Raw genomic sequence first — 23975 nt, forward strand, 5'->3', positions numbered from 1 at the left:
ACACACTAACTTAATTTCTCATTATAGACTGGCACTTACTTTTCTCTGGGCTAGTTCACTGAGTATTCATTACACTTATCAATTCAATATAATTCAGTCATTATCAGGCCAATATTACTTATAATGGTAAGACTCCAGTGCTTTTAAATATGTCCCTCCATACATTATCATTTTTAAATTTCCCACTGTTACAGGTGAAATGTTTAGTCTTAGAATTTACTTGATAAACTAGTGAAAATTTGTGGAAGTTCAGCAGATATGCAGATATTATTGGTAATTCATATGGTATTAGTGGGATTCTGCAACTTTAAGATTTTCCAAAAAATCATTGGTTTAGACTCTTTTTTTTTAAGCATACGAGTTTAGAAAATAGTAGTCAAATTTTGGAAACAACTGACCCACAACAGATGGTTTAGGTGCAGCAGTGTGAATGTGCAGTCTTACCACCAAAGAAGAGAGGCCATGACTTACCAGACTTCAATTTAATGTAATTCATAAAGGTTGGTCAAATCCATTGTGATTCATGTGTGAGATGAGCCTAAATGTATTATGTTGTATTATTTAAAAGTGTAAGTTCAAAAAGTTACTAATTGTAACTGTGAACACTGACAATTTATTTTTACCACCAAAACCCACAACACTACCCATAATCTACCAATTCTGAATGTTTAACTTCTTAGATGGACATGAAGCAACCTTACTGGAATGGGGTAGTTTTTGTTGTTCGTTTCAAGAAATGGTCCTATTCAGAGTCCACTGGTCTTAACTATGTTCTGAAACTCTCTCATTTCCACTAAGAATTCTGACAATAAAAAAACCCCAGATATCACGAGTATTTTTAGTGAGTGTTCAGAAGTTATTTTAGTCAATTATGTCAATTTCCCCAGTCAATATTTTTCATCTAAGTTCCTAACCAGGATTTAAACCGATTAGTTTGAATTTGACCTTCCTGTACCTTTTGGTATGTACATAAAGATCTGATAGGGATGAAGCAAAGTGGATAAAAAAGATCAAACTTAAGATAAATCACAAATGGATAATCATGACTGCATTTTAATAGTTTCTTAACATACTTATCTCCTGATTTTTTTAACCTTAAAAAAAAAAAAAGAGGTAGAAAGTACCATTTATTTACTCCATTATTCACTGATTTATTAGGGAGCCCTATTTTAGAGGCTACTCCTATAAAAGTGGCCCCAGTCCTGAAGAACCTGTGCACAGTCTAATGAGGAGAATGAGATGTAAATTAGTAACTTTTAACACAATGTGGAAAATGCTATTAACTGAGGCATGAGAAAAATACTTCAAGAGTAATTAAGGTCAACTAGGGCTCAAAGAGGGCTTTTTGGGGGAGGTGACACAATAAGTTGGGTCAGTGGCCCAGTAGAAGTGTTCCATGTGGGGGAACATTTTGACAAAAAGAATACCACAAGAAAAGGCCCAGAGTCCAGAACACCACACTGAAACCAGGGATAGGCTCACAACTACACCTGGGACCTCCCACCTGACAAATCAATTTTTTGGGATATCCTATCTTATCCTTATGTTATTTCAAATCCCTCTAAATTTGAGGGACTATTAAAGAAATGGAAGATATCTAAAAATTACTTATTTCACTTATAAAGCTGTGTTCCTAAGCAAATGTTGACCACTTGAAGGCTGCTCTATAAATCGCTGAAGCTAAATCTTATGTGATCCTCCAGAGAGAGGCAGACTGCAGAGCAAAAGGGAACGGTGGCTAGAAAGAAGCAAGGTCAGGAGTTCACTAACGATAAGAAATTATTTATAATTACTAATTTGTTGTCACAAATTTTTTGTTCTCTTTTTTTCCATGTATTTGAAAACCATCTGTCAAACCACCTCAATGGGACTACAGGTAGTCTCCCCAACTGGTCTTGCAGCACATCTCACCTATTCGAGTAGAAAACTGTAGCACTCTGCCACTATAAGGAACCAGAGATTTTAGTAATATAAATAGTGGGAAAAAGCAAGTCACAGAGAACTTACGGACGTCGGGAGTATAACTTGTATAAGATAGTAAAGGCTGCCTGGTAGGAAACAGATTTTAAGGTTTCAAGTGTTTTGAGTCAGTCAAAGAGAACAGGTCAAAGACTGGGTGTCTGTCCTTCTGTCTCTTTTTTCTGGAGCCTTCCACCACAGCCCTGAATCTTCTCTGTGGGGTCTGTGTTGGACATTTCAATCCCACAAACCTTATTTCTCTAACTCTCCAGTCATTGGAGGTTTGCTAATGTAAGACATGCAAAGAATATTCTCATAATATATGACTGCCGGGGCAGGGGGGACAGCAAATGAACTATGTACCATTCTCAGGAGGGAGTACTCCTTTCAAAAATCAATACATATGCAAACCATATTACAAAACTTGAGAGTATTCACCTGTGTGGAGTTCCCACAAAGGAGCTTTTACTAATGGAGACAGAGTCCAGCAGTCAGGACCTTCACAAAGACCTGCAGTCTTGCTTTCCAAAGACAAGTTAGAGGTTCAAGAAAAACAATAAAAAGCTGAACAAAACTGGAGCAGGACCTCTAAATAGCAATGTTTACAATATAAGCAAAACTATTTAGTTGTCGTTTAAAAAACTGTATCCATAAAAGCTTGGCAGGAGATCAGTCACTGTTAGAAAATCAAGGAAGGATTTAAAAAAGAGGGGTTTTTTAAAAGGATAAACTGATGACTGAAAGCAGAGCTAGACTTTTTTTACCCTTTGGAAAGATACTACTTATTTTTTTTTTTTTAAGATTTATTTATTTATTTATTTGACAGAGAGAGAGAGACAGCGAGAGAGGGAACACAAGCAGGGGGAGTGGGAGAGGGAGAAGCAGGCTTCCCGCGGAGCAGGGAGCCCGATGCGGGGCTCGATCCCAGGACCCTGGGATCATGACCTGAGCCGAAGGCAGATGCTTAACGACTGAGCCACTGAGGCGCCCCTGGAAAGATATTATTTATTTTAAAGCTGACTCTAAAGAAGTCCTTTTATAAATTATGAGGTATGTTCACTTTCAATAGAAAATAAATATACAGTTAAGACAGAGCACCTATACTTATAAATATCTAAACAGATGAGATTACAAAAATATAAGATATGTATGTGTATGGGCAAGGACTAGAAAAGATCATGAATAATGGAAAGTTATTTATTAGGGTGGTAGGCTGTGTATAACTTAGCTCATTTATTTCTTTGTTGTTGCTTTAATATATATTAAAAATAAAAAGAGGAAAAGAATCCATAAAAATGCCTATCATTAAAGGTTGTTTGTAGCGGGCGCCTGGGTGGCTCAGTCGCTAAGCGTCTGCCTTCAGCTCAGGTCACGATCCCAGGGTCCTGGGATCGAGTCCCACATCGGGCTCCCTGCTCGGCAGGAAGCCTGCCTCTCCCTCTCCCACTCCCCCTGCTTGTGTTCCTGCTCTCGCTATCTCTCTCTCTGTCAAATAAATAAATAAAATCTTTAAAAAAATAAACAAATAAAGGTTGTTTGTAGCAGTCACATAAATATTGTCACAGATAAAAATAAGTGAGCACTTCCAAAACTATTAAATCATACACAACACTTTCATTTTGGAAAATAGAGCCAGGTAAAAACTGGATTCCAATCTTCACCACTGGATTCCATCTTCACCACTCCGTCCTCCCCTAGCCTCTCAAAAGGGAATCAGGACATTTCTTCTGTTTCTGCTCTTTCTCTAATTCCTGACATTACCAAACCTGCTACTCCTAAGGGAAGAAGAAGGGAATATAGAAAACCAAGTTTCCTGAACACCTTTATAGGATTCTGGCCACATCAGAGTCTTGCTGATTATATGGAACTCTGGTCAATTCCAAATTGTTTAGATTAGCCAACCAGCTCACTAGAAAGACACAGAAACATACAAACCGTTTCCATTCCCAAGGACCAGTGGTCAATTAAAATGCCTCTAACATTCTAAGAGCACTAGAATTCCAAAGAAAATTATATAATTTTTGAAGGAAAAAATATCTCTGAATCATAGTTTCTCTAAGCCTCAGAATCATAACTTTTTTGGTAAGGAGTAGTTAGAAGCTCAAACCATGTATGGATTGCATGAATTCTGAATGCTCTGTTCTAAAAACATGGTCGTTCATGAATAACAGAGAGGCAGAAGGAGAGAGAACAATCCAAGTAAAACAGCATTTTTCTAGATTCTGAGGAAATTCCAGATATACAACAAACCCTGCCCTGGGTGTTCCACCTAAAAAACAAACAACAAAACTATGTATGGCTTTTCTCCTCATTCTCCATAAATCTATCCAACAACAAAATATTCCCAATTAATTCAGGACATATCTTGGTATTCTAATTCTTTTTTTTTTTTTTCAGAGTTCAGCATGAGTACTTTTATATAATTGAAGGAAATTAAGCCACATATGTTGAAGATGAACTGTTGAGAAAATAGTACATTTTAAAAAGGAGATTCCTATAATCAACTGACCATTCCATTCACATTAAAGCACTCATAACTGAAGTATTTTTATTTCATGTACAATGAGTTGGCATTAAAGTAGGTATCTTGGATATCTGCAGTTAAGGTAGGTTATCTTGGATGACCAATTCAAGGAAGTTCACTTAATCCAACTTAATGAAGCCTATATCCTTCGCGTACTGACGGAAACATTGGCAGCACATATTGAGGCCGTATTTCCGGATGAGACCGTGCCGGCTTGAGCAGACGTGGCAAGAACGAGAACCCTGGCCAAATTTCCTCGGATGGCTCCAGTACAGCTGCTGGTGACCAGTCTTGCTCTCTTGGATGCAACGAGGCAAAAGGTTGGTATTCTAATTCTTAAATAAAGTTAGAAATATACATGGGGCGCCTGGGTAGCTCCGTTGTTAAGCGTCTGCCTTCGGCTCAGGTCATGATCCCAGGGTCCTGGGATAGAGCCCTGCATCGGGCTCCCTGCTCGGCGGGAAGCCTGCTTCTCCCTCTCCCACTCCCCCTGCTTGTGTTCCCTCTCTCTCTGTGTCTCTCTCTGTCAAATAAATAAAAATTTAAAAATCTTAAAAAAAAAAAAAAAAAGAAAGAAACACACTTAATTTTATGTTAGTAAAAGCTAGTTGCAAATCCGAGGCACAAAAACGTGATTATCAATATTGGGCACTTACTAGGGTATAACCCTAGGAGTCAACACTGTGTATTCATTGTGAATAATTTTCTTTAGTCTGTCTGAAGTACCAGTAATAAATAGCATCTATTTAGGAAAGAAATATGGTTCACGTAAGCCAATGTTATGGGAGGTAATGCTATTTCCAGAGTGAGGAGTCACCAATTTATTCAACAGTGATCCCATTTTCCATTTCTTTCTTCCATAACATCATCAGTCCCAATGCTCATTTACAGAAAAACAGTACTTCACACACTTCCCTTTGAGTTTAAGGATGAATTGAAATAGTCCTTCAAATCTTTCCCTTCACACAAGGATTTTTAGAGCACAGCTGGAATTCAGGTTAAGAAAAGAGGAAGGACAGCCTGAAACACAGGTGACCAGAACCAATTATTAAGACTGCTTATATGATGCTCTTTAAATGAAGCCATTAAGAGCTTGACAGATAACTATCTATCTGGATAATGTTGATGAGATCCTTAAAGGCAAAGAATACTCTTTTATGTTATTCGACAGTCCTATAATGCTGTGCTGTCAGCCTAGGATTATAGTAACTCTTTACAGTTCATCAAAAGGCTTTCCAGTTAATTTTCTATAAAGTAAAAATAACATGTTCCCTTCCTCACCATTCCCAAGTTACTTCCTGGAACTTAGCCTTGTCCCCAATGAAGAAAAGAAAATAAAGTATTCATTTTTTTAATCTTAAACAATATTAAAGTATTACATGGTGATAGGTGCTATAGAGGGATCGTCTTCCCTAATTTAAACCATTCAAAAGTCCCTAGGCAATGCCTACACAATTATGCATGAGGCTATCATAAAAATAGACTTCCATATATCATTAGACATAATTTTGGTCGAAAGACATTTGGAAACACTGATTTCTCAAGCAACAGCATCAAAGTCCATCTCCACAAATTGCCTAAGTGGTCTAAAAAGGAGATTGTTGAAGACTGACCCTTTGATTTGGGTGGTATTCTGGCAAAAGCCAATATATGCTACTAGTCAAAATTATGGATGGGTTCTTTGGGAACATAAATACAATTTTAAAATTTCTGACAGGCTAAAGATCAGACAAATCCTGCCCTGTGCAGTTTATCATATAAAGGCATACTTATAAAAAGCTTAAAATGTAAAAAGTTCCCAGTAAAAAATAAAGGGGTGTGTTGTATATGGTATGATGACAGAGTGAGACTTTTTTTTTTTTTTTTTTACAAACCACACAAGAAATCAGGATTCTTTCTTTCTAGTTCAGAAAGTGCACTGAAATGGTTGTTGGATTTACATCAAACAGGAGGGAAATTTCAAATGCAAGTTTAAAGTTTTTATTGATGACTTGGATGATTTAATTACGTAATGGGGTTGACAGATTCAGGAATCCAAAACATTATAGGACTAGACTGATGTGCCTATTCAAGCAAGATGAAATTTAACAAGGATAAGATAAGGCACTTGGGTCCAAAGAGAATTTATTTGATATCCAAAGTATGTGAAAAATGTAATCCAGTAGTCTGGCTTATAGTATTGTCGTAATTCTTCTTTGTTGGTGCTGTATCTCCAATGACATTCTAGAGACAAACGAGTTACTCAATGGGGAGGTTAACAGTTCTTTCCCCTGAGTCAGGAATGCTATCCCATTCTGTAGCCCCAAAAGTCTTATACATGTCTTAAAGCACACTCTTCCCAATGAGATTTTCTCATTGTCCCAGTTAGAATCCTTTTCCTCCTCCCCTATTCTCCTTCTGCATTTTGAGTTTCATTTACAGCCCTTCTAAAATAGCACCTTGGCATAGAGTAACCTGGATCTGTCTATCAACCATGCTTTGAGGCCTAGAGTGCAAGCACCATGGGCTCCTCCAGGTGCTTTCTTCATGAAAAGTACTCAATAATGTTTACTGATTAGCATGCATCTGAATCACCTGGAGCGCTTAATAAAAACAGGTTTCTGGACCTCATGTACAGAGTTCTCAGTAGATCTGGGATGGGAGTAGAAATTTAACATTTCTAAAAAGTTCTCAAGTGATGCTAATGCTGCTGTTCCAGGGATCACACTCTGAAAACCTCTGGGTTAGCTCAACCTCATGAAAAAGAAGTTTATCATACAACTTTTATTCAGCATTTAAACCTTACAATGACTAGAGCACTCTATGTAATCATGAAACGTAAGTAATAAATGTAAAGCAATTACAGTCTCCTCTGTCATCAGTGCCTGCACTCTTGGCATGGCACCCCATTAGTTGACATCCTAATTCGAATGCAGAATGAGCTGGGGCTGTGGGCTCATTCTCCCAGAGAAACCTCTGTTGGAACTCATCCTCCTAAGGCTAAATCAACTGTGCCTTCTTTTTAAAGTTTATCTTCTTTAGTAATCTCTACACCCAGCAGGGAGCTCAAACTCACAACCCCGAGATCAAGAGTCGCACGCTCTTCTGACTAAGCCAGCCAGGCGCCCCTCAACTGTGTCTTTTAAGTTAACAAAGGTAGAGTTGATATAGAATTCAAAGAGGCTTTAGAGGTCCAGTCTTCTATTCAATAAACTCCTTTGACAACACCCTTAAGAGATGGTAGCATAGCACCTCCCCATCCCCACCATAAGTGATCTGTGTTTGAGATGTCATCATGGTGAAAAATAATTTCACTTTATCATCCATATGTGAGAAAGTCTTCCTTAAACTAGGCTGGTATTTGTCTTTCCAAGACTTCTATCTACCCACTGGTAGAGGCCCACAATCTCTTGGGGCCATATATTTTGTAAGTTAATTTTTCAGAAGTAGAAAAGTAATATAGGACACACATTGTATATTACATATTTCCTTCAGTGGGTCCAGGGCAATACTCCGTAATCAAACACATTTTCATTTTTTTTAGTGAGGCACAAGAATATGCATGGTTAGTGGATTAAAGACTATAAATAACTTCACATTAGCATCAGATTTTGCCACCAAATTTATCAAAAGGCTCAATTTTCAGATATTTTTCCATTCCAACTTTATGAATAAAGGGTTGTGGACCTGTATAATTTTGTTCTCTGTGATTACACAAAGTACGTCTACTTCTTCTTCCACACTAGTAGTCCTTCAGTGATCTGAAGACCACTATCCCATTCCCCTCACCCACCTCCTCCTCCTCCATGTCACCATCTTCTAAATTATCAACTGATAAATTAATTCAGTGTAATGAAAGAGGACTAGGGGAGAAATCAACCCAAAGCAGTCTTCTTTCTTTAAAGTTCAAATGTGCAGTCATGGAGACCACAGGAGGGGCAGTCAAAAGAAGTGGCACTCAATCTTAGAAGACTGTGAAGCTGATGGGCGAGAGGATTCAATTAATTCAAGACATAGGGATGAAGAATTAAATTTTACCTCTGTGATTCCAAAGCAAAGAGGAGAACTTATATTTGTTGATCACAACTTATGTGTTGGGCACTATTTTTGAGGATTTACATACCTGATCTCCAATCCTTACAATGCTCTAGGAAGTAGGAGGTATCATCATTCTATATATGAAGGAATTAACACCTTGAGAAGTTGAATCACTCAAGTCATACAGCAAGCCAACAGTAAAACCAAGATTCCAAGTCTAAACAAGATACTTCCAGAATACCCAAAGGGTACTGATGATGAACCCTCAGTAAGTCTGTTCTTAGCCCTGCCTCTACATACATTTTAATCGGTGACTTTAGAGAGGATGAAGATGCCTGCCTTGCATATTCCAATAGGACAAGAAAATGGGAAGAATAAAAAAGATGGAATCTGGGGTGCCTGGGTGGCTCAGTTGGTTAAGCATCTGCCTTTGGCTCAGGTCATGATCTTGGGGTCCTGGGATGGAGCCCCACATCAGGCTCCTTGCTCAGCAGGGAGTCTGCCTCTTCCTCTGCCTGCTGCTCCCTGTTTGTGCTCTCTCTCTCTGACAAATAAATAAAATCTTTAAAAAGATGGGATCATTAGAGCCAAAATGGCTAAAAATGTTCAAGTGACATTGAGGATACTTAATGTTAAACTTTGCAAGTTGACAGGTTCATACACCAACATGCTGTAAGAAGACGGAAGTTTCAGTTGCCCCAAATTAACTTTGAGTCCAGGTGTCAAGAGGTGATTATAACTCTAAAACCTGTGGCTACATTAACAGGACTCTAATGTCCAGAATGAAAGATGCCACACAGATCATCCCTATGCTGTAGTGGTCAAACCCAATGCGAAGTGCCAAGTGGTTCAAACCTCAAGGCTTTAACGGCATCAAAGCAAAACATGTAATAGGAGGGGGATCAGAAGGGCAAAACATCCAAAACCAGAGGCCTGAAGAATGAGGTATGTTTGGGTCGCCTGGGACAGTGAAAAGGGGTGGGAGGAAGGCGATCCCAGTAGTCTCAAATACATACGAAAGAGTGATCCATTTATTTTCAGTGATGGTGTCCCTGCCATTAGGGGTGGAGGATGGTGGGAGAGTGAGAAATGAGGGAGTTACTCCTGCAGAAGGTTGGCCTCACCTGGGGAGCGCTACAGTGCTGTGTCTACCAGCCAGAAAGTTAGGCTGGCCCCCCTCCAGAGCCTCTCCCCTTCCCAGTGTCTAGGTTACAGGCCCTGAACAGGGGCCTGTAGGCAACAACGCCCCTGCTTTGTCTGTAGAAAACCTCTAACAGAGGGAATTGGGAACAAGTAGGCCGGCTGAGTGACACTTCAATGGACTGCCAGCAGGGGAGAGATTTTTAGGCAAGCACTGACTTGTAGCCCCTCTCAAGCCCTACAGTGTAGGTAATTATCCACTCTGAATCCTTCAGGGGCTAACCCAGCTTGGGGCCTGCAATTCCTCTGCCCTCCTCCCACTCACCCCATGGGCTGGCTCCAAGGAATCTCTTCTTTTGGCTTCATCACAAGCCACCTCCCACCCCCGAATGTACATCAAAACAGTATGTGTGATTAAATACATCCTTTAAAATTCCTTGGGCTGACTTCTTCTTTACCCATCCATAAAGAAAACTAGTCACAAAATTATCAAACAGGCAAGCTGAACAAAAACTGGCCTCATTTTACCTAGAAGCAGGGCAACCGCTCATAGGAAAGTGAGGATCTGAGGCAAAAGACTTAATTAAATCTTTCAGAGGTTAAACTTCAGGAAGAAAGACAAAACATGGTACACAAGAGGAGGGGAAAAAAACCCCTCTGAACTGAAATGCAAAATAATTTCCAGAGGATTTTATTAAAAACTTAAAAATTATACAGCATAGTTCATCTTTTCTAAGATGCATAAGTACTACAAATTCTATGAAGAACTATTCAAAATTTCCATATGATGTTAGTTTAGCCTTTTATAAAATTTATAACTTTCTACCATTTCTGCTTTGTCCTTCTACTATATATATTCCCCCCTAAGCCTTCAATACTTCAGTTACACTGGCTATTCAACCAAGTATTCTAAAATCAAAGGATTAATCTTTATGGAAACATGTTAAACTAAACTGCCAGTTCAAATACTGCTAATGAAATACATCTCCTTGAATTTCGGGTTTTTTTTTTTTTTGGTTTTGCTTTTATAAGCTTTATTGATTTATTTTTTTTATTTTTTATTTTTTTAAAGATTTTTTATTTATTTATCTGAGAGAGAGAATGGGAGACAGAGAGCATGAGAGGGGGAGGATCAGAGGGAGAAGCAGACTCCCCGCTGAGCAGGGAGTCCGATGCGGGACTCGATCCTGGGACTCCAGGATCATGACCTGAGCCGAAGGCAGTCGCTTAACCAACTGAGCCACCCAGGCGCCCCTTTATTGATTTATTTTTAAAGATTTTATTTTTATGTAAGCTCTACACCCAACTCTACACCCACCGTGGCGCTCAAACTCACAACCCCAAGATCAGGTGTCACATGCTCTAGCTACTGAGCCAGCCAGGTACACCCTGTTTTCGTTTTTAACCTTTAGATGCTTATGCTACCTAGTAACATTACAGGTTTGGATACCCCACACAAATCTCAAGACCTCAGCAATGCATAAAGGATGGAATGCCAGAAGTGTGCCTTTTAGGACTCATACCTGCAGAGTTAGAGTTATGATTTACATGTTTTATGAAGTATATTTAATCATGCCTGAAAATCATTTATGGTCATGTGCTCTCCAATAAGATTTGTATTTTTTCTTTCAAAAGCATAAATGTTTGTGATTATTTGCTATGTCTGCCAGATTTTGAAATAACATTCTAATTCCAAATAGCCAAGAGTAAAATGAGAGATACCATCCAATAATTTTTATGAAGTTATCTATCCAGAGATATGTAATAACTGAAAATTAAATAGCCCCCAATAAGAGCTGTGTGTTTCTTTAAAGTTCTAAAAGGTTGATCAAAATATCACATTGTACACCTTCAATATATATAATTTTTATTTGTCAATTCTACCTCAATAAAACTGGAAAAAATCTGAAAAAGTTATCTGATCATTTCTGCTAAGGAAAAAGCTATTTAACTCAGACTAACTTTCTTTTGGCTTGTCAAAATTTCAGTGTTTTCATCTTAAATACTTTTAAATTAACTTTAATTAATACTAATTAAAATATATTTTGGTGTCCCTCCCCTAAATAAGTATTCTTCAAACAGTACAAAAAGGGGCAAATTAAATAAGTTTTTTTAGCATATTTTTACAAAAACAACACAAAGCATCTCAAAGTTAGAGATTTCCTATTAAAACAGAAGGGCCAAGTAGTATTTTATACAACATAAAGTTATCTTCCCGATACTACTCAGATTTTCAACTTAGAGTTTGCATGTGATAAAACTGCCCTCCAGCACCGAGGAGAGAAATGTAAAGCAGGATGGCCTGTCTGATGGCATGAGGTGGGTGTGCTGGTGGGCAAGGGAGGAAGTCTAAATGTAGGGAGGACAGGTACTAGTCACTTACTACACTGCCCAGAGTCTGCTTTGATCCTGAAAGACTCTAACAACCTAGTAACCTGAATCCTGCTGTGTCATCCACCATATCCCTGAATAGTATAAATTTTAGATCCTTAACCCATATTTTGATTCAAATATTTGAAATATGGCTTTCCTTTTTATCATTCCAAATGCGAGTGAATTACATATACACATACTCTATAATAAGAACTTAATATTGTCCTACAGAATATATCCAACTAAATATGATATGCCACTCATGAAATTTAAAAATTTTCTTCCTTTGAAAGAGATAAGCTTTTTCCTTTAGTATATTAAAAAGGCTAGAAAAATATGAATTATTTTTTCCCTAAATTCCAAATTACTGAAACCTAGAGTTTAAGGAATTATTAACCATAGATTTCCTCCCACGATTATGCAGCCCTTAAGACCACCACACCAAAACCTCCTATTTCTGAATCTTCAATAGAAACTCAGGCTTAGATAAAACAGGCCAGACTCAACATTTCCCTCCAGAGCGTGCGCTCTACTCTGGGAACGGGACATGAAGAAATGCAAATATCAAAAGTGTATAAATAGGTAAGACAGTACATCTCAAAAGTTAGTAAGAAAATGCAAATAATGTTTTAATTTAGTGCAGAACAGACTTTTTTCTAGCAACAATAACAGCTAACATTTATTAGCATCTAAATGTCGAATATGCTTTGCACTGGCATTGCCTTTACACAGAGCCCATCGGTAGCTACTACTATTACTCTCTTTATACAGATAAGGAAAGGAGGATTAGAATACTTAAGTAATGTGCTTAAGGCCCCACAGCCATTAAGTGGTGGAGCTAGGATTCAAGTACAGGCAATCAGATTCATGAGCTGGATACACTGCATCATATATAGACAGGTATCCAGACACGTGTGAATATGCCTGACAGTTTACCTAGCATATACATTTCTGTGTAAAAGGGGTTTAGGAAGAGCAATCTGGTTGGAAGAAGAGATTAGAGGTTCTATCCTGAAGAATGTTTTACTTAGCATAGGTGTTTATTTGGGGTGGTTAAGGATATTACTGCTGGAGATTATGGCGGCTGCCCCCCCACCACCACCCTGGCCACCCCACTTCCCAACCAAGTCCTCGCAGCTGCTGCTGGCTGTATGAGAGTGAAAAAGTTCAGAAGGTAGGGCTGGGATGCCAGGAATTCAAAGGTTCTTCCATGCAGGCCAGACCGGAGCTTGCTGGGGCATGGTACCTCTGTGTGGGATTCACCACCCTGCCCCATTTTCCTCCCCTGCCTTCTTTCCTTCCTCGGATGTAAACATGAAGCCACTTCTAACTACATCCTCTAAGTAGCCTGGAAGGATGACAAGAAGGGATTAAAGATAGGAAATGGTAAAGAGACTGGAGTGGAAATGCTAGCTGAACCCAGCCTGAAGGAGAGTTGGAGGACAAAGGCCTAAAAATACAGATTGTGATTTTCTATCATTGCTTAATTACAAGAAACTAGAAAGAATCTTCATCCCACTTCTCTCAAGGCCTACAGCACATACTCTAAACTTCAATGTTTATAATAAAGTACATTCATTAATAGTTCAAAAAAAAAAATTTAGCCTTAGATGTGTGGAAATGGCTCTGCCATCTTTCTGCTCATTAACTCTCTGCTAGGAAATAAAAGTTGCAACCCGCAGTGTGTGGTTGTTTTCCATTTGAGTTTATTTAATTTTCAAAACAGTGAGTCATCTCAACTATGCAAATGAAAGCTATGATGGTTTTACTCAAATGATTAACTATAATTTATACATAAAACAAGTTTCTTTAAATAGCAGGGTATCCGGTTCTACAATGCCAAGCTAACTGCCCTTTCTCCCTTCAAATCTGGAAACTGATTACCTAGCAAGGGGCAGACTGGGCTCCACCGTGGTTAGGGAGATGGATGTCAAGCCGGCCTCCCTTGACAGAAGCTCAGGTACACGATCAGTGAGGAAAATAAGGGGAAACCAAGGGAAGGATAAGAATGAAAGCTGAGCTGCCATTTTATGAAAGACTTTTAGGGAAGCTAATGAGGAAAGTAGATCTTGAATAACCTCAAAAATGTTTATAGCGACAAATATCTAAAAGCATAACCCCCCCCATTTTTTTCTGTAACTTAGATTCATAAAAATGCACTCTGGCCTCATATATCAAAATGCTAGCAAAAATGTTCCAGACAGTTAGTTAAATTAATCTCCAAAAATATGACATTATTCACAAGAAACAGAGGAAAAACACAGATTTCTTACCTCAAAAAGACTTCCTGGGGGCTTTCCTGCTCTCCTTAGAAATTTGTCTTAAAGAAAGAACACACACTATTGAGATTTGCCTTACTTTTCACGTAAATCTATAGATTTCAATGAACATAAAAAAAAAAAAAAACCCTCTCCTCAATTTATATTCAAAATATCGAGGGATTATTGAAACCTCTAATTTGCTGTTGAAGTCTGTGGCAAGTTTTATACCTTGAGTGAAATGCAATCTAATTCCTATGTGGTTATATTTGGGCAGGGGGTGGCGCGGAGAGCCACTTTACTGAAGCCCATGCTCCAGGCAGCCCTGGAGCGGACTGGATCCAGTCTGAAAAGAACTGGCAACCCTAAAACTTTTTGATAAGATAAAAATCCATTGATGTTGGCTCACATGAGGCCCACTTCAACTCTGCACTTGTCCTCCGAGTTTCCTTGGCATCTCTGCTCCATTCCTCTATCTGCTTTAGCATAACTTTATTTTTCTCTTTTATCTTTCGATAACTGCACCCAGGGACCGGAGGGGATTGATTTTTTGTTTTGACTTATTGTTTGAAGATCTGTAACTCAAAGCAGCTCTCACGCCTCTGATGTCTAAGCTGGAGCGGCATAAAAGGTAAACCCGGGCCTGGGTAGCAAGCTGAGCGGCAGCAATACCATTTTATAATCAGCCATCTAGGTTTTCATCTTATTTTGCCTGTCCCCCCCTCCACCCCCATAGCCAGGCTCGCTGGCAAAGTGTGAGGTTACTCCTATGCCTTTGTTAGGTGACAAGAGCAAGTTAAAATAAAAATAAATGCCTCGACAGCTTTGCGTGCCAGGGCTCTGAGATTAAATATACTTCTACTTAAAGCAAAAAGTTATTTCCTACCTAGAAAAAAGGCCCTGCTTTTATGCACAATGAAAGGAAACTTCAACGCAATTCAGAAGGCTGCTTTAGAAAAATAACATTTGAAAACATGGGAAGATAGCACAACTGACAAAACCATTTTTCCAAAGAGCTTAAATCAAGATGAAAAAACAATGCTTTTTTGGGGCAGATTAATGAACTCAAGACAAAAACGTTGCTCTTGAACCAGAAGATGTTGAGAAAGGCTCATACATATGAGGGTAGAAACTTCAGTGGTGTTTTCAGTTTGGTGTCAGGAGGATATACTCCAAATTAGCAAATGTACTAATCCAAAGTTCACTTTCTTTCTCTCTTCCAGTACAATTCTCAAGTTACTAGGATTATTTTTGCCTTAATTCAGCTAATATCAAATTCAAATGCTAGTATACATAGATACAAATACCCACAAGAGTTTCTGAGGGTCTGTTCCCTGAAGTTGTTCAGCTTGCTGAAATATGGTTACATATGCAAACATTATCTCCCAATTGTAACCTCATTTTCTGCTCTGCTGGACAGCGTGACCAGCATTTGTCATCACGCCTCCCCCGCCTGCCACATCATTCATATGTCTAGAATTGTCATCGAGATGTGGCAGGTCAGCAGGACTCCAGTGTTCTCTGCTCCCCCGTCTCCACACAGTCACTCAGGTAACAAACCCGTCATCTCGTCCTGTTTTCATGATGGTTGAATTACACATAATTGTTTCTGCACAGTGATTGATTTCTGCCTGAATAGAGACCTCTGCCTTTTTTCAACGCAGGCGAGTGGCAGCCAAGTCTCTCCATCTAGGAGGAGGCAGCAGCCTTTGAAGAGATCAAAGCCAAGGCCGCAAGCAGTTGTGCGCCCTGGGAATATGGAAAGCCTTTATGCTCTCAACCCCATTTCCAGCATCATGTTGGATTGCAGCTGCATTACATTCTGCCAGCATTCTTAATGCTTTTAGTATTGACTCTGACATCACCGATAGCTGTTTTAAAGTAACAAAAGCCGAAAGATGACTTATTTTCACAACTCTGTAATTGGAACATGCAAAGATGGGGGTGGGGAAGCAGGAATGAAGGGGAGGGAAGTACATTTGCTTTTAATTTAAAGCAGCACAAAAGAAAGCCAGCAAAAAAAAAAAAAAAAAAATTATATAAGTTTCCACAAATGAAAAACATGTCTTTCATATGGAAAAACCAGCAGGGGCATTTTTATAACTCAGACCACACAAAATGAACTGATGGTTAAATACACACTTTTTCAAGCCTAAAGGGTAAAACGAAAATGATGGGGTAAGTGATTCCAATTGGGAAAGGGACTCTAACATGCTTTCAGTCTGAAGACTCTGCAGACACCTGATGCAAGGTGAACCACTGGAGCTGCTTCTCAGGAACTGCCCCTCCCCCTCCCCCTCCCTGGCACCCTTTCAGTCAATTAAGCAGAGTAAAATTTGCATTCGTGATAAATCACAAGTTATTTGGGAAATTGTAAATGCGTAATTCCTTATTAATAAGAGAGGAGAGAATAGAAAAGCCAAAAGAGGTTTTCAATTCCAGCTCCAGACACACAGGCACAACTCAGTCTGCCATGATAATCTGAATCAAAACCTGAAGTCACCAAACAAGGCAGAAAAATTCTTAAGGAAACAATAACCTAAATATATCAATGCCAATATACTACTCTTCTTAAAATAGCAAATAAGAGTGAAGATATTTCTGATTTCTAAAAAAAAAAAAAGACATTTTGGTTGTTTTTATTAAGCATATTGTGTAAATATATCCAATATTGCATTTAAAATCACAGAAAACAAGCAGGTCAACTATATATCATTATACTGCATCTCTAGGGTTATATATAGTGCTATGTATGCCAAGTAATCTGCACTCCCTAGCTATCAGAAAACCCTCTGATATTTCAATTCCAATACTTAAATTGCTATTTTTGCAAATGTCTGCCCCAATTAATATATGTAGCTCTATATAGAGACTCCAAATTAATAAATGACAAGGCTTTAAGATGAAAAGACTGGGAAAGCAGAAGAATTTTTAAAGAATTTACAAAATTGAATGCATCACATTTATTAAAGCCCCTTTTCACAAAGATATAATATTGCTTAAGTAAATATTAGTCAATGAACTATTAGTTTTTTTACTTGTCCTAGTCTACGAAGTTCTGAAATTCACTGACATCGAAGAAATGACTCTGAAAGAACTGCCTCCCTTCATTTTGTACAAAATCTCTTAGTTCTGAAACACCAGTAATTGGTGAACAAAAGCTGCCTTTGTCTGTTCGATAGGATTTTGAATCAACAGGCCTGGTTGTAAGGTACCAAACTGTAAATTTTCTCTGAAAAATTTGTCTGAAACTGTGCTGACCTGGAAAACTCTTAACAGCTTGCCTACCTCAGTTTACTGCATTACAGTTCCAATGCCTGTTTTATTTAGGATGCATTTTTTGTTTTCGAAGGAAGGGGTACAAACTACATGAATTTAGAATTGCAACAGCAAAATTCAGCAAGAAAATGTGAATAACAACATTTCAAAGTCTAGATTTTTTTCTTTTATAAAAAAGCTGTCTTTCCTTCATTTTACCATTTTCAGAAAACGCCAGAAATAAGTTCCAGTTATTAAATATTTTTCTCTAGGTTGCATTCCTAATAAGCTTATCACATTTTCCATATCCCAAGGCCCCAATCTAATTTCAGTTTATCAGGCAAAAACCCTTTCTTTTATGATTCTATCATTAGCCTTCTCCAGCAAAGTAACAAGCAAAATAACCACTGGAAGCATCCCAGGCTTCTCATTCACACCTAAGCAAGTCGCTTAGCTGAACCCAGGCCCGCAGCTCACAAACGAGTCTTCCACTTTTGCTCAGTTCTTTCCAGTGAGTCCAATATTCTTCAAGACTCTCCTCAGAAAAGCCTGAATTTAGAATTTTAGTCACTTGAACTGCATATGAAATGATACAGCAGCACCGTGTGCTCAGCCACCAACCTTCAGACAGACACCACGGCGAAGCAGAGATGCATGGAAAGCACATGGAGTCTCAACAGCCTCACTAGCCCTGGGCCCCACATAGTCCTAAGACTACCCCTCAGCAAAAATTGCCATAATTGAGAATTGTGGTGACAACGCTATAATAATACACAGGAGACTCGTTATATAGCATAATCTATATGCTGGCCTATTTATTTTTCCCTTCAGGAAGGAATATAATCTCTTAGAGGACCTGGAGGGTTTATATGCTGCTTACTGAAAAGAAAATAAACCTGCCTCAGAGGTGAGGACTTGGGCGGATGGGGGGAGCTGGGTAAGAAACAGGACCAACAGGCACAGCCCAAGGGCTGGGATCCCTCCAGGTGAGGTATTTAAATCGCTTCATACAAATAAACATTTATTCTTCAAACCTTAAATAATCAGATTCCATGCTTTCCTTTGATAAACCACTCCAATATTTATTAATCCCTCCCTCTAAAATAATTCTTCCAACCTAAATTCATTCAACAATTTAAGCCCATTTCCTTCGGATATTTCTTCAGCAAAAAACAAAGCTGGCCACAAACTTGTGCTGAAGAAACAGTCTTATACTAAGAGATGTTTCCAACTGCCCTTCTGTCTTCTCCAAGGCAAATGACCAGCTTCTTATTGGGCAGATCTCTCTGGGGACTAGCAAAGAGTTCTGCCATCAAGATCCACAAGAATGTCAAGATTTGGACAGTGCCCAATTTTCAACCTGCTTGTCAGGCCTGAGAACAGTCTCAGCACAGGGCTCTCTTTCCAAGTGGTTTCATCACATGCACACACAGTGTATTTTTGGTTTAAAATAGCAAACACCCTAGCACAGACATCTAATCTAGGGAAAGGAAGGCAGCAGAATTCCCACACAGCTGCTGGAGGGCAGGGCCACAAGAAGGGTAAGCAGGAGACAACACAAGGTCAGCGTGAAGCACAACCTCAAATGATGTAATTTAGCTGGGCCACACAAGGGTCACACGCAGCCTCAGCCCAGAGCTGGGTGTGCAGCAAAGCCAGGTGATTCTGAGCAGTCTGTAAGTAACCTACACAGCAAAGAACTGACACAACCAGACAAAAAGAGAAGTATTTTCATAGTGCTGCATCATCTACTGGTCTCATAAAAACCTTCACATGAAACACACAGCAGCCAAATTGTCAGAAATATTTTATTGGAACAAATAAGAATGTAGTTCCAATTTACTTTCCCCATCCATCTCCAGCAGTAGAGTTCTAATGTACTATGCAAAGAGAACACAGCATTATCCATTGGGGTATAGGAAGAAAACACTACAATGTCAATATATGTTTTTATATTAAAAAGTTTAGGCTTATAAAAATATTTAATATACAGATTATCACTATAGGTCAGATAGGCAAGAGTGCCAAGTGGATTGAAAATAATGCTAATAATGCAAGCACAAGCAAACATCAAGAAAATGGCAAAGCGAACAGTTATCAACTGTTCTAATATCAACTCTTTAAGAGCTTGCATTAGAGCTAAATCTTTAAGATCTAATAAGAAGCTAACCAAAATAATGAGAAATTATCAATTTTATTTGATATAAGGATTTGCAGCTTCCATCAATGACCATAAACATCGTCCTAAGTGTCTACGGTAATCTGAGTTAGCAGATAATTATGTAATTTGGGTACTTAATCCATAAATAATTATAAAATGGTCAAATTTTTTAGCTGATAGAGACCTGCAATCAAAAAAAATTCTCACTACTGATTTATATATCAGAATTATCAATTAACTTTGACTTTCCTTCCTCTCCAAATAGACTAAACCAACTCCTTTCCTCACTGCACTGATACTTGTATCTGCATCAGGGAAAGGATCTAACCTTAGGGATGTTAAGACAGAGCTATGGCAAGCCAGAAGGAAGAAGGAGTGAAGTAGTGATACATACTACAACATGGATGAACCTTGAAAATAGAAAGCTAAGTAAAAGAAGTCAGTTGCAAAGGACCACATATTATGATTCCATTCTTATAAAATGTCCCAAACAGGTAAATCTACGGAGACAAACAATAGATCAGAAGGTGCTTAGATCTGGGGTGGTGAGGGAATGGGGAGATATGGGGGTGAGAGCTCAAGGGTATGAGGTTACTCTCTGAGGTAATGAAAATGTTCCAAAACTGACTGTGGTTATGGTTGCACACAACCATGAATGTACTAAAAACCATTAAACTGCACACTTTAAATGGGTGAACTGCATGGTAACATGAGTTATATCTCAATAAAGTCATTTAAAAAATATGTGACCACTGAATAAATGTTTGCTGAATAAGTAAATAAATTCCTCCTTCCCCAGTTAAAAAAAAAAGAAGGCGAGGGGAAAAACCTCCTGGATGTGATCTCCCCAAGTAAAACTACTGTGTGGCTTAATCCTTGTCCACAGGGGTACCTTGTGACTTTAAAACAACAAAATGTTTACTCATGAAGGTGCAGCATCTGGATGACAACTATGCACGAGGAATTCTAGAAATCTACTGGGGTGTGAGAAGAGGAGGAAAGCAAATAACAGGTATGGGCTGGTTCTCTGAAGAAAGCCCTTTAATGGTAAGCAATTCAACCCAATGATTTACTCAAGTTCGATATCCAGACCTCACCTGGTTATTAAGTTTGCACGTTTGGTGCCCCCAGAAAGTTACTATCATACAAGATGCCCTCCCAGGGCCTGGAAAAAGCAGTATTGGGCTAATTTTCTACCTTTCTCATACCATCAGACCTTGCTTTACTATTAGAGCAGAAAAACCTCCTTTGCCAAAGCACTGAAGTCAATTCCGTTGCTTTCAGTACTGATAAAGTAACTAGAGAGAAATGCAAATGTGTTTCCATCCCTGATCCAGCTCAAAGGTCTGGCACCAAGAACCCTGGGAGCTTTGAAACCAGGAAAGTGCACTAACATGACTGTGCCTTTAGTCCACACAACAGTTTGTTACTACCACTTCCAGATAAGAAAACTAATGCTTGAACCAGTTAGGAACATGTTTAAAGACACAGAGCTAGGGAATAACTTGTCTAACTCCACACACCAGTAATTTTGCCCCACCAAGCAATTATCAACAAAACTTTAAAATAAATAAATAAAAAGCCCTCTAAAATTAGTCTTTCCTCAGGTAGCCAAGTATTTTCAAACTTCACATTGCATACACATTATTGAGTTCACTCAAAAACTATTAAACAGGGGCGCCTGGGTGGCTCAATCGGTTAAGCATCTGCCTTCGGCTCAGGTCATGATCCCAGGGTCCTGAGATGGAGCCCTGCATTGGGCTCCCTGCTCAGCGGGGAGCCTGCTTCTTCCTTTCCCTCTGCCTGCTGCTCCCCCGCTTGTGCTCTCCCTCTCTAACAAATAAATAAATTTTAAAAATCTTAAAAAAAACCCTATTAAACACAAAATAAACATCTCAGATACCCCTGAATTATTAACTGTTTTCTCATTTGTAGGTTAATGGTCTTATTTCTCTTGCCATTACACAGAGACCTCTGTTCTTTCCAGATACCCAGCCATCTTGGAAGGAAATGTTTCTTTTTGAAAAATTTAATTTCTAATTTCCCCAATTAGATACATAAGAATCCCTCATAAAATCCAGTTAACGTGATCCTGCATTATTTAACTTTGGCTTTAGCTTAGAATTGATAAATGGTATATAAGGCATGAAAGCAAACATGCTTAGGCCTTCAATGCACAGACCTACCTCAGCACCTTATTCTTAGCACGCAGTGACTCCCCACTATGGATTCTGACCAAGTATTTCCTATGTTAACTAGGTGACATCATTTTCAAAGCTCTGTATGCAACCATCATGCAATGTTTCAAACCGTGAGTGAAGAAACAGAAACAAAACTTAGAGTAATTTTCCCATTAGACACCTAGCAAGTGGCTGATCTTGGATTTGGGCTCAAGCCACTACATGATATAAATAAATGGAAATTCGTCTATCTTCATGAGATTCTGTTTGCCTAATTCCAATTGCAGTCAAATCTGACAATTACTATTTAAAATATGGTGAAAGAGCACACAGAGCAAATGTCTTACATGTAAAGGTTTCTGGCGTCTGTGCTAACAAAATAGTGCCACAGTACCAACAACGTGAAATACAAGAAGGTCTAACCCCTAGCCTTCGTTCTTGCCAACCACCGGTTCACTTGGCAGCTATGTCTATAAACCTTATCATTTAAAATGTTTGAGGATGGATGTGTTCAACTAACTTTATTTTAAAAATAAATTTAAGATAAAATGCTCTAGAAATCCTTCTTTGTCTAGGTTACTTAATAAGCATGACCTTTTAATTTAAAAAGTATTTATTAATCAACTTTCCTGGCCTGACCAGAACAGAGCTATCTATGCAATCATTTTTAAACAAGTAAACCAAATACTATCATATTTGGAATGGGCCACATTGAACTGCAAGCAGGTAAAGAAAGAATGGCACATGGTAAACACTGCAGTTGTGTGGAAAGGCTGTAACAGTCTGCACCCCTCCAGGAGGCCTGGCTTGTCTCTGCCCCACCTGTACCCCAGGGTCTGTCCTACTCATGTAGCTCCTCCTCACTCTCTGCATTAAGCTGTGGGTGTCTGCGCAAGTTTACGTTTAAACCGTAACCTCCCTACAGGTGCTGACCATCTTCATGGACATATATCCACGATACGGCTCAGCACAATGACTTTCAAAGTGAGTATACATGAATATTTATAGGATGAATGATAAATCATTCCTGAAATAAATGTTCTCTGGTGTCTGTCTTCATTCTACCAGGATACTTGCTTAACCCTAAATTTTAGGGTTAGTTCAGAGACAACTGAGACAGGTACAACAACGGATCTCTTCTTCTGAATAGTGAAATGAGATAAAGTGTCCTTTCTGGTTATTTTACCATTCTACCAGGGACAAAAGAGCTTTATTAGCATCTTCTTTCCTGAAATAAAATACAAGAAATGAGCCAAGCTAATGCTGGAAAGTATTTTCTTTAATGAAGTAGCTAGTTGTTTACACAATAACCAGCACGTAGATCTTAATTTTGTTATGAAGAAACAAAAATATTCATAATTTTGGTGAATTATTTTGAACCACTATTATTTCAAGAGTAGTTGATCAAAATGATTAACATGCTTTATATATAAAAAAGCTCCCATAAATCCTTAAGGATATGAACAAGCAATTCACATAAACATGTAAACCACATAAATATATAAATACATACATATTTAATTATAATCTATTTAATTAGATTTCTATTTAAATCTATATAACCAGAGAAAACCTAACCTTAGAAATCTACTTAAACCTATATAACCTATAAAAAGTAGATTATAGGTTATGTGAATTTTTAACAGGGCTTCAATTTAGCATTGTTTAAAACAAAAACAAAATACTTTAACATCCATAACTGAGGATATAATAAAAAAATGAAATATTCTTATAACTGGATAGTATCCAACCATAACAACCGATGATACAAACCTATATTTATTCACATGAAAAGATGAGCACATGATTACAATGAAAAAAATCTTATGAGCCCATTTATAAAAATGTTTGTATTCTAAGTATAGATGCAAAAAGAAATCTGAAAACATGTATGTGTATACATATATAAATGAAATAATATCTGAATAGAAATATAGATATTTTTATTTTTTCTATTCTTTAATGAGTTCCCACAATTTAAAAAATATATATGTTACTTTTTAAAAAACAACCAAAAAATAAAACACATTTTCTTTGAGAGAAAGAAGATTACTCCTAATAAGTATCTCCATAATAAGAAAAGTTTCTTCACTTTTTAAAGGAAA

At 38.2% G+C, this 23975-nt stretch overlaps 2 protein-coding genes across 4 annotated transcripts in view; both read right to left on the reverse strand.

The window, feature by feature from the left end:
- The window catches only part of LEF1 (lymphoid enhancer binding factor 1), a 120701-nt gene that overhangs the window by 76338 nt on the left and 20388 nt on the right, over positions 1-23975 (reverse strand). The gene's annotated exons all lie outside the window — the stretch shown is intronic.
- On the reverse strand, positions 4603-15838 carry LOC118026984 (40S ribosomal protein S29-like). The gene is made up of 2 exons (XM_035030126.1): positions 15832-15838; positions 4603-4781 (listed from the first exon to the last, which is right to left on the reverse strand). The coding sequence occupies exons 1-2, from the start codon at positions 15836-15838 to the stop codon at positions 4603-4605; spliced, it is 186 nt and encodes a 61-aa protein (XP_034886017.1).

Source organism: Mirounga leonina, unplaced genomic scaffold (genome assembly GCF_011800145.1).
Source record: "Mirounga leonina isolate KUSES-001 unplaced genomic scaffold, KU_Mleo_1.0 Mir_357, whole genome shotgun sequence".
NCBI classification, from domain to species: domain Eukaryota; kingdom Metazoa; phylum Chordata; class Mammalia; order Carnivora; family Phocidae; genus Mirounga; species Mirounga leonina.